This window comes from Ylistrum balloti, unplaced genomic scaffold, assembly GCF_031769215.1.
Source record: "Ylistrum balloti isolate Yb309-2 unplaced genomic scaffold, AGI_CSIRO_Ybal_v1 Utg370790, whole genome shotgun sequence".
NCBI classification, from domain to species: Eukaryota; Metazoa; Mollusca; class Bivalvia; order Pectinida; family Pectinidae; genus Ylistrum; species Ylistrum balloti.
Genome location: NW_026782461.1, coordinates 386,408 through 398,969, shown reverse-complemented (window position 1 = coordinate 398,969; position 12,562 = coordinate 386,408). Strand labels below are relative to the sequence as shown.

The window sequence follows — 12,562 nt, the reverse complement described above, 5'->3', positions numbered from 1 at the left end:
AATATTGATGACTTTGGCATATCTAGGATGTGTATCGAAATTCAAGTGATCAGAAGTCAGAGGAGAGTTGGGCAAGGGGAGATAACAGTGTTTAAGTTACACACATAAGAACTTACAAAAACAAAACATTACTTTTACAGATGTACTTGATTTGTTGTGTTTTTCCTGTCTCTTTGTGTTGATAGTATGAAATAATTTTGAAAGTCGGTCATTTTATGTAAAAGAAATTAATTTGGGATCATTATAAAGGTTTTCACACAACAGTTTAATTAATGTAACATGACCTGATAGACATGAGCCGAGACTGACCACATAGCACTAGTTTTCCAGAATCATTTTGTTATCAAATCTCTCCTTAATTTGAATAGGGTCATATATGTCCCTATTTTTCTTATTTGTTTAAAAAAAAAAGGAGAAAACAAACTTTTTAATCTCACAGTTCAAAATTTTATTTCCACTTAATTCTATGAACAGGGACCCAGTACTATACATAGTTCAAGACCGGAGTTACATGTCTAATGTAGATTTAGTCTTTGGTATTTGTAAATGAAGCAGATATTGATGTTCATTTCCATGGACAGATTTCTAAAAAAAAAATAGTTCAATTTGAAGACATGCATTAATCTGCTTCATGCCATTCAAGTTAGTTATTTATGACAAGATGTTATTTGATGACATGAATGAGATATAATCGGGGTGGATAGGTGGTGCAGTGGTAACGCACTTGTCTTTCATCAAGCCATCCTTGGTTCAATTCGTGGAATGGATGTGAAAAGGTGTGGGGTCACTTGCCAGACTGCATGAGTTTTCCCCGGGTACAGCCGGTTTCTCCCTGTAATAGGACCCCTTGCATGCTTCTATTCGGGCCAACAAGAGTGGTTAATATTAGTTGGAAAAACTTGTTTCACAATTGTTGTTTAACAAAAATTATACTGAAATGTATACATGTATACATAAGAGTACTGAGGTTTGCAAAATCTGTCAAGTCATATTGACTGCTGGATGTATCCTGCAATGTTATACACAGGTTACTCTATAAATATGTGATGTCATGTGTTATATTCTGTTGTATGTGTGGATTGTCGTTTATTTCTCAGTAAGAATGAGAATGACGCACTTCCTTGTTACCCACGGCTTGAATGACCCCAGACACATGTATGTACAAAAACACAACTACCCAGACATCACGTTTTCTACAATGAAATCAGCATGAAATGAGAGCAGTATTCTAAATACATATTCATAAACACAGTTTAATAAAATAAATGAAGTTTTATTAAATCGTACAATGCTGAATGAATTTCATTTTGTATTTCAAAGTACCTAGTATATAATTTTTTTTCGTTTTACAATTACTGTTAAAGAACTGAAAATAATAGGCTCCTTGAACTTTATACTTTAGGAGGCAGTTTTAATGCAGTGCCTGCAAAATGTCAGCATTATTTGAATACACCTTAATATGAGAAGAGCTTCCAGTTGTTGTGATGAATGAGTTCCTGAATTTACCACAGCAATATGGAGAGAGCAATAATGTTGTCTTTAACATTGTATCTGTCTGTACATATACAAAATTGTGTTAGACTTATTTTTCTGCAACTGTCTATCTAATTAGGGCCCTGCATCAAGATGCGGGTGCCCTATAGTAATCAGCTTTTCTGTCTGTCCGTCCATTCGTCTTTTGGTTTCTGTACAGTATCTCAAATTCTATTGGGATAGTGGCACTCATACTATATGCCAATCCTCCTTGAAGGAAGTGCTTGCTTGGGGTGTGTAACTTTTCAACTCCCAAGGTTAAATGTCAAGGTCACTTGCTACAAATGAAAAATCAGTTTCCATGTTAAAACTAGAGTTTGCTTTGACCAATCTAACCCAAACTTCATACTGTACTTCCTTACTGAAAGTGTTTGCTTGGGATTGCATTAAAGTTTTGAAGGTCAAAGATGAAGGTCACTGTTTCTATAAATAGTAAATTCAGTTTTCCTGCAATAACTCAGTTTTGCTTTGGCAAGTCACACTCAAAGCTCATACATTGCTTCCTTACAAAAATGGCGTGCTTTGGGTTGCTTTTCAGATTCCAGGGTCATTGATCCAGATAACTGTTACACTAAGTAGGAAATTGGTTTCTGTGATATAACTTTGGTTCCCTTTGGCCAATCAAATTAAACTTTATACAATGCTTTCTCACTGAAAGTGCTTGGTAGGGATTACTTTTTAGACCCAGAAGTCAAAGGTTGAGGTTATTGTTGCTATAATGGAAAATCCATTTTTTGGAATAACTAGAGTTTGCTGTAGCCAATCTAATCAAAATGAAATGCTTCTGAACCACAGTTTGCTTGTTTAAGATAGATTGCCATTCAGGTTCAGAGGTCAAAGGTCATTGTAACTCTAAGTTGAAATCAGTTTCTGTGTGATAACTTGAGTTTGCTTTGCCCAATCTAAATCAAACTTCATGCAATGCTTATATACCAGCCACATAGCGAGAGTCCTTGCTAACCTGTCCGTGTTCTAGGTCTCATAATTAATTATAAGACTGTAAATATTTGTCTTCAGTAGTACCTACAGCATTAATTATATCTTGTCACCTACACCGTCACCTTCATCAGACAATTGACTGGTTTGAAGTATATTTAACCTGAAGTACACAGTGTACATGATGTTAATAAAATTACAGATCTTTCTGGTTGTAGTATAACCTTGCACTAAGATGGAAAGCATAATGTTCGGAGATGGACTACATCAATATGTTTTTTAATAGGTCATTGTGATATGCTGCTTGCTCAGTGGACTTAACTTGCTTAAATTTATCATTGTGGTTTCATTTCATTTAGATATTTCAATTAGAGATGTTAATGCTTTCATTAAATTTGGTTTTTAGCTCCATTTTTATCAAAGCAAGAAGGAATTCGTCTTTAGCTCTGTTCCTTCCAAACAAGATAATTGTCTTTGGCCCCATTTTCATTAAAACAAGAGGAATTTATTGTATTGAAATGTGATCTAGGTATATATGTTATTAGTAAACATTACCTCAGTATCACTGAAGATTGGAGGGATGGTTGTGTTATCAGGATCATTGCTTTAAGTTTTGTATTACAGTAGATTCAGACATCACAGGGACTGTGACAACTGCAATCTACATTCAGCCCCACATAAATGATAGGTTACAACGATATATAGAGGCCATGCATGTAAAATGGTATGAATACCAAGCTTAGACAATTGTAATGGACTAGCTTATCAGGCATAAATGAAGCAGTTGGTCTTGGCAGGGATACACAAAACTGTTGATATAACCCATAAATTATCACAATAAATACTGCTATGATCTGATTGGAGGGTGCTAGAACTGGTCACTGTGGTCACTTATGGATCCTAAGAGAGTTGGGGATCCCTGAGAGGATATAGTGATATCTGAAGAGTATTATTGAGGTCACTTTAGAAGGGATCAAGAGAGAGGGCAGGGGATCCCAAAGGTGGTAATACCTGAACAGTAACAACTTAATGTGATCACTGTGTGATGAAGATATGATTTAACGATACCTGTACAGTATCACTGCATGCTGGATATATGGTCACCTAATGAATGCAGACAAGTGGGAGGGAAGGGGTTCCATAAATGATGTGGTGATACCTGAACAATATCACTGCATGTGGTCCATTATTGAAGGAAGAGAGAGAGAGGGGGGTGGGGTGGGGGGGGGGAGTTCTACAAAATGAGGTGATTATACCTAAACAATATCACTGCATGTGATCTCTTATTGAAGAGAGAGAAAGAGAGAGAGAAAGAGAGAGAGGGGTGAGGGGTGGGGGGGTGCAGTTCTACAAAATGAGGTGATGATACCTAAACATTATCACTGCATGTGATCTCTTATTGAAGAGAGAGAAAGAGAGAGAGAAAGAGAGAGAGGGGTGAGGGGTGGGGGGGTGCAGTTCTACAAAATGAGGTGATGATACCTAAACATTATCACTGCATGTGATCTCTTATTGAAGAGAGAGAGAGGTAGGAGAAAGAGGAAGAGTTTCAAAGAAGATATGGCAATACATGAACAATATCACAGCATGTGGTTCCGTGTTAAAGAGAGAGAGAGAAGAGGAAATGCACTGACAATTTTCCTGTCAGTGCATTTCACTCCAGTCTGATGCATGAATTGATACTTAGACTTCAGGATATGAAATTTCTATAAAGGTCAGCCCATGCTCGTGTTTGTAACTACTTGTGTATTAATGCATAGGTCACAGAATAAATTGAAGTATCGTCCTGTTTTCAGTTATGAATTCTTTAATACTTAGATGTCTGATTAAAAACTGATACTTTTGTACTTTAACAGTTCACCTCATTCTCATACTTGGCTTTCTACCATTTCCTCTTCTGCTTGTTTGTGAAGTATGTGGAAGTAGATGGAATCAAACAAGCCTACTTATTAGAGTCAATATAGCCACTCTACCTCTTGAAATTTTCCTGCTGGAGTTTCACCAATGTGATAAGTTTTGAATCTGCCAACCATTTTCTATGATTAGTGCGTAATTACGACAAGAGAAAATCGGTGTGTAAAATTTCGCTGACACAAGTAACACCTATAGGGTGAAAGAGGTCAGATGTTGCCTTATTTTATTTATCTCCAGGCATTTGTCAGTTTTAAAAATGGAATTACATTTCCTTACAAAATTGGCAATGACATTGACAGTCTGTGAGGTCTGGGAAATTACCCTGCTACATAACTACCCATCATCTACTCCTCCGCCTTTGGCATTGTGACATTTCTCAGAAAAGTGTGCTGCCAACTTTGTGTGCTTTGGAATGTCTGTCATTGTATTACATAATGTTAGGAGGCTGCAACTGTGGTGGAAAATGAATAATATTTGTCTGTAATGTCATTTGAAATTTCTGTATGAAATACTGTTCCCAGTGTTTGTTCATTTTACCAGAGATAGGGGCAGACATTCTTGTCATGTAAATGTTTGTAGTAAATTGAATTCTAAATGTTCCTGAAATTTAGTGAAGCAGTTTGCATTTTCTGTCAGTATGGATTTTCTGTGTTAAAACATCATTATCATTTAAATGATAATTCCTCAAATATTCAGTCACGTCTAGTTAATTCTGGCTAATTGTGGTACAAACATGCAATGCTACTTTGAGGTAGTTGTAGAATGTTAAAATACTTCCTGCCTATGTCATCACTAGAGATGAATGTATTAAAGATACATGTCAGATTCCCTGTGATTATTTAGCTGATATATAAGCCAGTACTGATCAATAACAGCCTTTAGTTGTTTGGAGGGATTCAATTATGACTACCAACGGAGATATTATCCGGCCAGTACATGTCATTGATTTGTCCCACCATCTGTCATAACAATAGGTGGACCAGGCCTTTAAGGTAGACTACTATTGATTCTACTGCGTTACCATATGTTTATAGGGATAAAGATTGAATTTTATCTGTCTAGTTCAATCAAGAACTCTTGTTTCAGTTTACATATATATGTATATTTGAAACCCACAAGGTATTGAACAAGAGAGACAACTCTATCTGAAAAATTTGTCTTCATTTTAAGGTATAACAAAGGATATTTATGTGTTTATTATAAATAGTCTTTATCATGGCGTTAAGTAGGCTGTCATATGACAGATTGTTGTTTGAGATAATATCTGCCCACAGTCAAGATACCTTTATGATAATCATGACTGCAGGTATATGGGGGACTAGACTTTTTCTGTGTTGAACTCCAGGCAACATGTCGCTTTGGTAGCTGTGTTAAAGGTGGGTACTTATGTGACAGGATTAGGATTAATGTCATCTTAATGAGATATTTTGTCATTATTGGACACTATCACACAGCCATCTTATAAAGCATTTGGTGGTGTTGATGAGGCTGATAGGTTTACATATTTTGTATAGATGTATAAGGTACTGCCATATACCCACCTTTGTAAGTGTTATTAATGAATAGTCAGTTTTATAGACAAATGTAAAACAAATGTCTTGCTGCAAGCTACCTCTAAAAAAGCATAGAAGTATTGATGTGGCTGTAAGACAGCTTTAGTATGGTTTTAAGGAGGACATGGCCCTGGAACTTCAAGACAGGTGTTGATAAAGAATAGTGACTGTCCCATTGACAGATGTCAGAACACTGACATTCATCAGTGAACCAGCCTCTAGTAATAGGAAAAGTCACAGAGCTGAAAAAAAGTTGGAACCAGACAACCAGCCAACAGGCCAACCTATATATTGACGGTTTAGGATAAATTTCCTGGTGCTAGCTACTTTAACAGTTAAGCTGAGGTGTTGATGACGCTGTCAGACAGGTTTTGTGACAACATTACATGTCATTGGTGAAAAGTACATTGTCACTGCTTTGCATTAATGTAATAAATCTCCCTTGTGTTTTGCTGATGTAATCAATACCTTTTGTCTCTGATTTCTATCACTCAGCAGTCAGTGGTGACATAGATATTGGTATCATCACCAGGCAGTCTCTCTGTATACATACAGATATTCATCACCAGTCTCTATGTATACATACAGGTATTCATCACCAGGCAGTCTCTCTGTATACACTACAGGTATTCATCACCAGTCTCTCTGTATACATACAGGTATTCATTACCAGGCAGTCTCTCTATATACATACAGGTATCATCACCAGGCAGTCTCTCTGTATACATACAGGTATTCAACACCAGTCTCCCTGTATACATACAGATATTCATCACCAGGCAGTCTCTCTGTATACATACAGGCATCATCACCAGTCTCTCTGTATACACTACAGGTATTCATCACCAGTCTCTCTGTATACATACAGATATTCATCACCAGACAGTCTCTCTGTATACATACAGGTATTCATCACCAGGCAGTCTCTCTGTATACATACAGGTATTCATTACCAGGCAGTCTCTCTATATACATACAGGTATCATCACCAGGCAGTCTCTCTGTATACATACAGGTATTCAACACCAGTCTCCCTGTATACATACAGATATTCATCACCAGGCAGTCACTCTTTATACATACAGATATTCATCACCAGGCAGTCACTCTGTATACATACAAATATTCATCACCAGGCAGTCACTCTTTATACATACAGATATTCATCACCAGTCTCTCTGTATACATACAGATATTCATCACCAGGCAGTCTCTCTGTATACATACAGGTATTCATCACCAGGCAGTCTCTCTGTATACATACAGATATTCATCACCAGTCTCTCTATATACATACAGATATTCATCACCAGGCAGTCACTCTGTATACATACAGATATTCATCACCAGTCTCTCTGTATACATACAGATATTCATCACCAGGCAGTCTCTCTGTATACATACAAATATTCATCACCAGGCAGTCTTTCTGTATACATACAAATATTCATCACCAGGCAGTCACTCTGTGTACATACAGGTTTTATGACAATCCTGGTACACTAATGGCGTTACACCAGCCGATCTATAGTGGTCTAGGTCTAGCCTTTGTATGAAATAAAGCAGTTGGAGAATTAATTTGAATTACATGGTCTTTGATGTGGACAGGACATAATAGTCATTGTCATGGAAACAGGACATTGTCAGGTTATTGGTCATTACTTTGGGTTTTTTTTTTTTATCTAAATCGATGTTCACAGAAGCATCAGGAGACTAGTGCCTAATGCTTTTAAATGTATACTCAGTAATGTATCTGTTATATGTATATTACGCCCGCCATTCCACACTCAGTAATGTTGGAGGATGTATTTCAAGATGTAGCAATACCTAATTCTGTCTCTTATTGTCTCTCCATAACTCCATTAGATAATCACTTTTGATGAAAAAAAGTAGACGGTAGTTTTTGAAGCACTTTCTTGTTTTTTCATTGGTCCTCTTGGTCTGTCAAATGACCAATGCCTTGTAATTCAGTTAGGGTATTCAATCAAGTATCCATAGTGCATATATATACCCTCACTTTGACTCCATCAAGTCATTAGCGGTCAAACTTTCAGTATATGTTGTAAAGAGATAGATTGCTCAAGTAGTGTTAATCAACAATTATATAAACTCATCAATATGTTTGTAATACGCTTCAGTTTCTACAGTTAACGAGACATAACCAGGGTACTTTTTGACCTTCATGGTATGAGTAAATTTAAATCAAAAGTAGGTCAGCTGTCAAATTAGTATTTACCTAATGTACAATTTCCGAGTGTATAAGTCAAGGTGAAATTTGTTTATCTGTAACTGCTTGTATATTTTTCTTTGTATTTTGGATTTTACATTGATGTTACCTGTACCTTGACTATTGATGACTAATTTATGATGATAAACGTCAGTGTTGTGGTTTTGCTAGGCTATAATGAGCTGTAGTAACAATACAATATGAAACATATAACAGATATATTTATGTATAGAGTAACTGAACCAGAAACAGGGAGTGAAATTTTCAACCATATAAAATATTTGCCTTCATGAATAAGACTAACGCCCAATGTACACTTTTTGGCTTGTTCTTCACATTGAATTAACAGAATTTACCTCTAGTTTAAAGTTACTGGGAATAAGTTATATATTTATGTGTCTAGATTATAAGCATCGCTAGGCACTGTATACCTGGTAGTATGTGATACCTGTTACTATGTTAGAGGATGGGACACCAAGGTGTGTTGGTGTATAATAGGTCTGATGTACCTATATAAGCAGTTTAATATGAAGTTGACTGAACGCATGTAGTGGTAGTCCTTGTGTATAATACTGGCACATGTCATTGTGGATTTACATAAGACCACTGTACAGACACATTAGCACAGCTATTTTAACTGGAGCTGACCTGGAATTGGATCGTAAAAAGAAAACACAAGGAGTTTAATACATCTCCTATGATTAGAGGAAGTCAGCGAATTTTATGCCGTTTGCCTGACAAGAGGCTTTAGTGTGATAATAGTTCTGATGTGTACTGATTGTAAAGTGAGGAAATATGTCCCTGTGAGCTCACATCCTGAAGTCCCTTCATTTGTATTATATACGCCATATGGGGCTCATGATCACAACTGTTGTAGGGGTGGTCGTTACAGAGAACACCCATACTATGTCTACCCTGGTATATTGACTCTATGTCATGATGTCACTGGGTAGGAGGAGGATGTCCAAGTCAGTCAGACGTCGTCTGTCTTTTGTTTGGGTAAGACTTTATTTGTTAACATTTAGATAGGTAGATAACCAGTGATTATCGCATGTGGTCAGACAAATATTTTGTCTTCAAACTTATCTCCCATCACAGGAAGATGGATTATTACCCTGGTCTGCAATTTTCTGTCACTTGAATTCAAAATTTTTTAACTTGAATTAAAAGACCAAGGATTAGTTGTAGAAGAGATTACAATGTCACATTATTAAGGTGCGTCTTGGAGATTAGATATGACTGTTGGTTAATAGGTAAACACATTACGGAGGAATGCGAGTCCGTATACTGTTCTTTAGACATGTTTAAATGTATATTTTCACAACATTTTTACGAATTTTCAAGGAACGGGCATGCTCGTTACAATGTACATGATTGTGGTCAAAGAAATTGTTTTTACAACTTCTATATGAGTTGGCAAATGGCCTGTGTACATATGTAGAGTACTTTGTACTAAACAGTCCTCACTAAGCTTTTTAACTGGCATAACAGGTAATTATCATACAAAGTAAGACTCTTAACTTATCATGGACATTCTAAACATTTCAGATATTTCAGTATTTTAGTATTGAATAACACAGGAAAAAAACATCATGATTCAAATGAACTTCATTGTGTTATGTCATATTGAATTACCAGCCCTTATGTTATATAATTAACTTGTGTATTGAACGTAGCCAATTTGGATCTGGTTCCCTTGTATATAATGTACGTACCTATAACTGTACACCAATACACCATAATACCAGATTAAAGGTACACAAATTAGGCTGATATCTATTGTTGCTAAAGACTTAAAAACATAAACTTGTCTATGTAAAGTTAACGGGGCTAGTATTACATAGTTTTTACGTTCACCTGTTCATATGTGTCCACTGATCATTTCGTCATACAAAGGTATTTAGGGAGTGTGGAATAAATAATTTCACCTCTAGGGTATGTCTGAATATTTACAACAAAACATGTAATGTAAACTCGTAAATTAAGCTTGAAAAGTCTCTGTCAGCATGTTATGTATAAATACATTTCTTAGTGTTTTTTTGGCTGTGTGTAGTTTCCTGTTACTGTAATTGTGGTAACCAGTATGCTACAATGGGGAACTTCATCTTATCGTTTCCTCGTCAAGTGGGAAATTTGTGACAATAATGGATGTATTATTTTTCATCGCTTTCACTATATAGGGAAGTTTGTAATGAGAACGTTTTAAATAACTGATTAAAATTTATTGCTGTAGATAAGTAATTTTTTCTCTCACTTTTTGTTCAGCAGATTGTATGAGGATTTTTTTGTCGCATAACTAAGCATTTCTTTAATAAAGTATATTTATGGGACTAAACAAGTAATCCCAAACTAACCATATTTATGGACCACTTACAAATATAGGTGTTCAGTAGAATTATAAACAAATAAATCCTGCCTCCTGACGTTGTGTCGGAGTATGTATGATGACTAGGCCTTTTACAGGAGAAAAATGATATATGATAATATAAGTTGATATAGGATGAATATTTTATAAAGTCCTACACCCATAGGGAGCTTGTGTAACACTGTTTGGCCGTAGAAAATATAAAATCTTATCAATGAACGGAACTTGATAGTAATCTTAATGGATCAGTATTGGGGTTCAGTTTAAAAGAAGAGAATGATAGTGTTTGTGAATATTTTATAATTTTATGACTCTTAATGATGACAATGTCAAAACAATGATATTGTTTCACCAGTTTACAAACTCATTTCCACAGGACCATCTCATTACATATTTTGATTGATGATATCATATTTTTTCTGCAGTATTAGCCAAGGGGGCACAAATATTACATCATACTCAAGGAATGGATTTATAGAATTAGTAGTAAATATACACAATTATTACCAGGCTTATTAGAGTAAATATTGTATGTCAAGTTAGGATTAAATTACAGTAATACTCTTATCTCTCCTTACATAGCCTTCATTTGTGAAAGTCCTTAAATTTGTAGTTACAAATTAATGAAGGTATCCTTGACATTTTGAAGATATCTTTGGCATTATGAAGATGCAACATGAAGATATCATTGATTTAATGTCGGTATCCTTGACATTATGACAGGGCTCTCGATCTGCCAGATTTGGGACCGATATTCGGCCCCATTCCCAATGCAAAATAGTATCTTTATTTCCCAATTTAGATCCCAAGTTTTCCCAATTCTAAGGAAAACGCAGCTATTTTCCCAATTCTAAGGGCCCCGGGCCCCAGTCCCAAAATAGGATGTGAGAGCTCTGTATGAAGATACATTATGAAGATATCCTTGACATTATGAAGATATCCTTAACATTATGAAGATATCCTTGATATTATGACGATATCCTTGATATTATGAAGATATCCTTAACATTATGGAGATATCCTAACATTATGAAGATATCCTTAACATTATGAAGATATCCTTGATATTATGAAGATATCCTTGATATTATGAAGATATCCTTAATATTATGAAGATATCCTTAACATTATGAAGATATCCTTGATATTATGAAGATATCCTTAACATTATGAAGATATCCTTGATATTATGAAGATATCCTTAACATTATGAAGATATCCTTAACATTATGAAGATATCCTTGATATTATGAAGATACATTATGGAGATATCCTTGACTTCTTGAAGAAATTTTTGCTTTTATGAATATACAGATATCAATACAGTAGTATTAGCCTTGATAACAGTATTATAGAGTTGTCCAATGACATAACAGAATCAGAATATATATGGGGCTTGTGAAATATGAGTTTCAAGTACATCAAATAAAAATGGCTACAGAATTTTAAGTTCTCTGACAAAGATATCATCCCTTGATTACTCTTACAACATGCAATATTCTAGGTATTAAATTAGTACATGTAATTTTAGAAAAGCGATCGTTCCCCCTCTCACATTAGGCTAAACATAATGCAGGTTTCAGCCTTTTGTCACAGCTTTTGTAACTAGCTGTTGAAATATTCCAACAGGTTATCAGTGAACCCTAGCATTTCTCCTCTTTCAAATCATGAATATTTCTTTAAAAATTGGTTACATGATAGATTGAATATTTCTCTATTAAAGAGATGAACTATTTCTTAAATTGCTGTACAAACTACGTCTTAATTGCTTTTCCATTTAATATGAGTTGTAATGTGTGGGGATGATATCTCAACGATTAGATCTGGGGAACAATGAGACACAAGTGTATTTGATGTCCTTGCACATCCAGTTCATGAAATTTTAATTTGTTGAAATATAATTTAATTGTTTTATTTGAAAGTTGTTAAAATTTAGAACCTTGAAAATTACTAGCTTTCTGGAATATATTATGAAGGATTAGTGCTGTATAAATTACATCTGTGACAAATGATTTGAATGAAATCCTAACAAGG

At 35.2% G+C, this 12,562-nt stretch overlaps 1 protein-coding gene across 4 annotated transcripts in view; it reads left to right on the top strand.

The window, feature by feature from the left end:
- The window catches only part of LOC132558410 (FERM domain-containing protein 4A-like), a 111,603-nt gene that overhangs the window by 24,922 nt on the left and 74,119 nt on the right, over positions 1-12,562 (top strand). Inside the window, exon 1 of one of the 4 annotated variants that reach the window (XM_060222968.1) lies at positions 9,109-9,162. The exons of the other annotated variants lie outside the window; for them this stretch is intronic. Within the exon in view, the coding sequence (XP_060078951.1) occupies positions 9,124-9,162 (39 nt within the window). The 5' untranslated portion in view covers positions 9,109-9,123. Of the gene's footprint in view, positions 1-9,108; positions 9,163-12,562 lie in introns of those variants that run through there. 4 annotated transcript variants of the gene reach the window in all.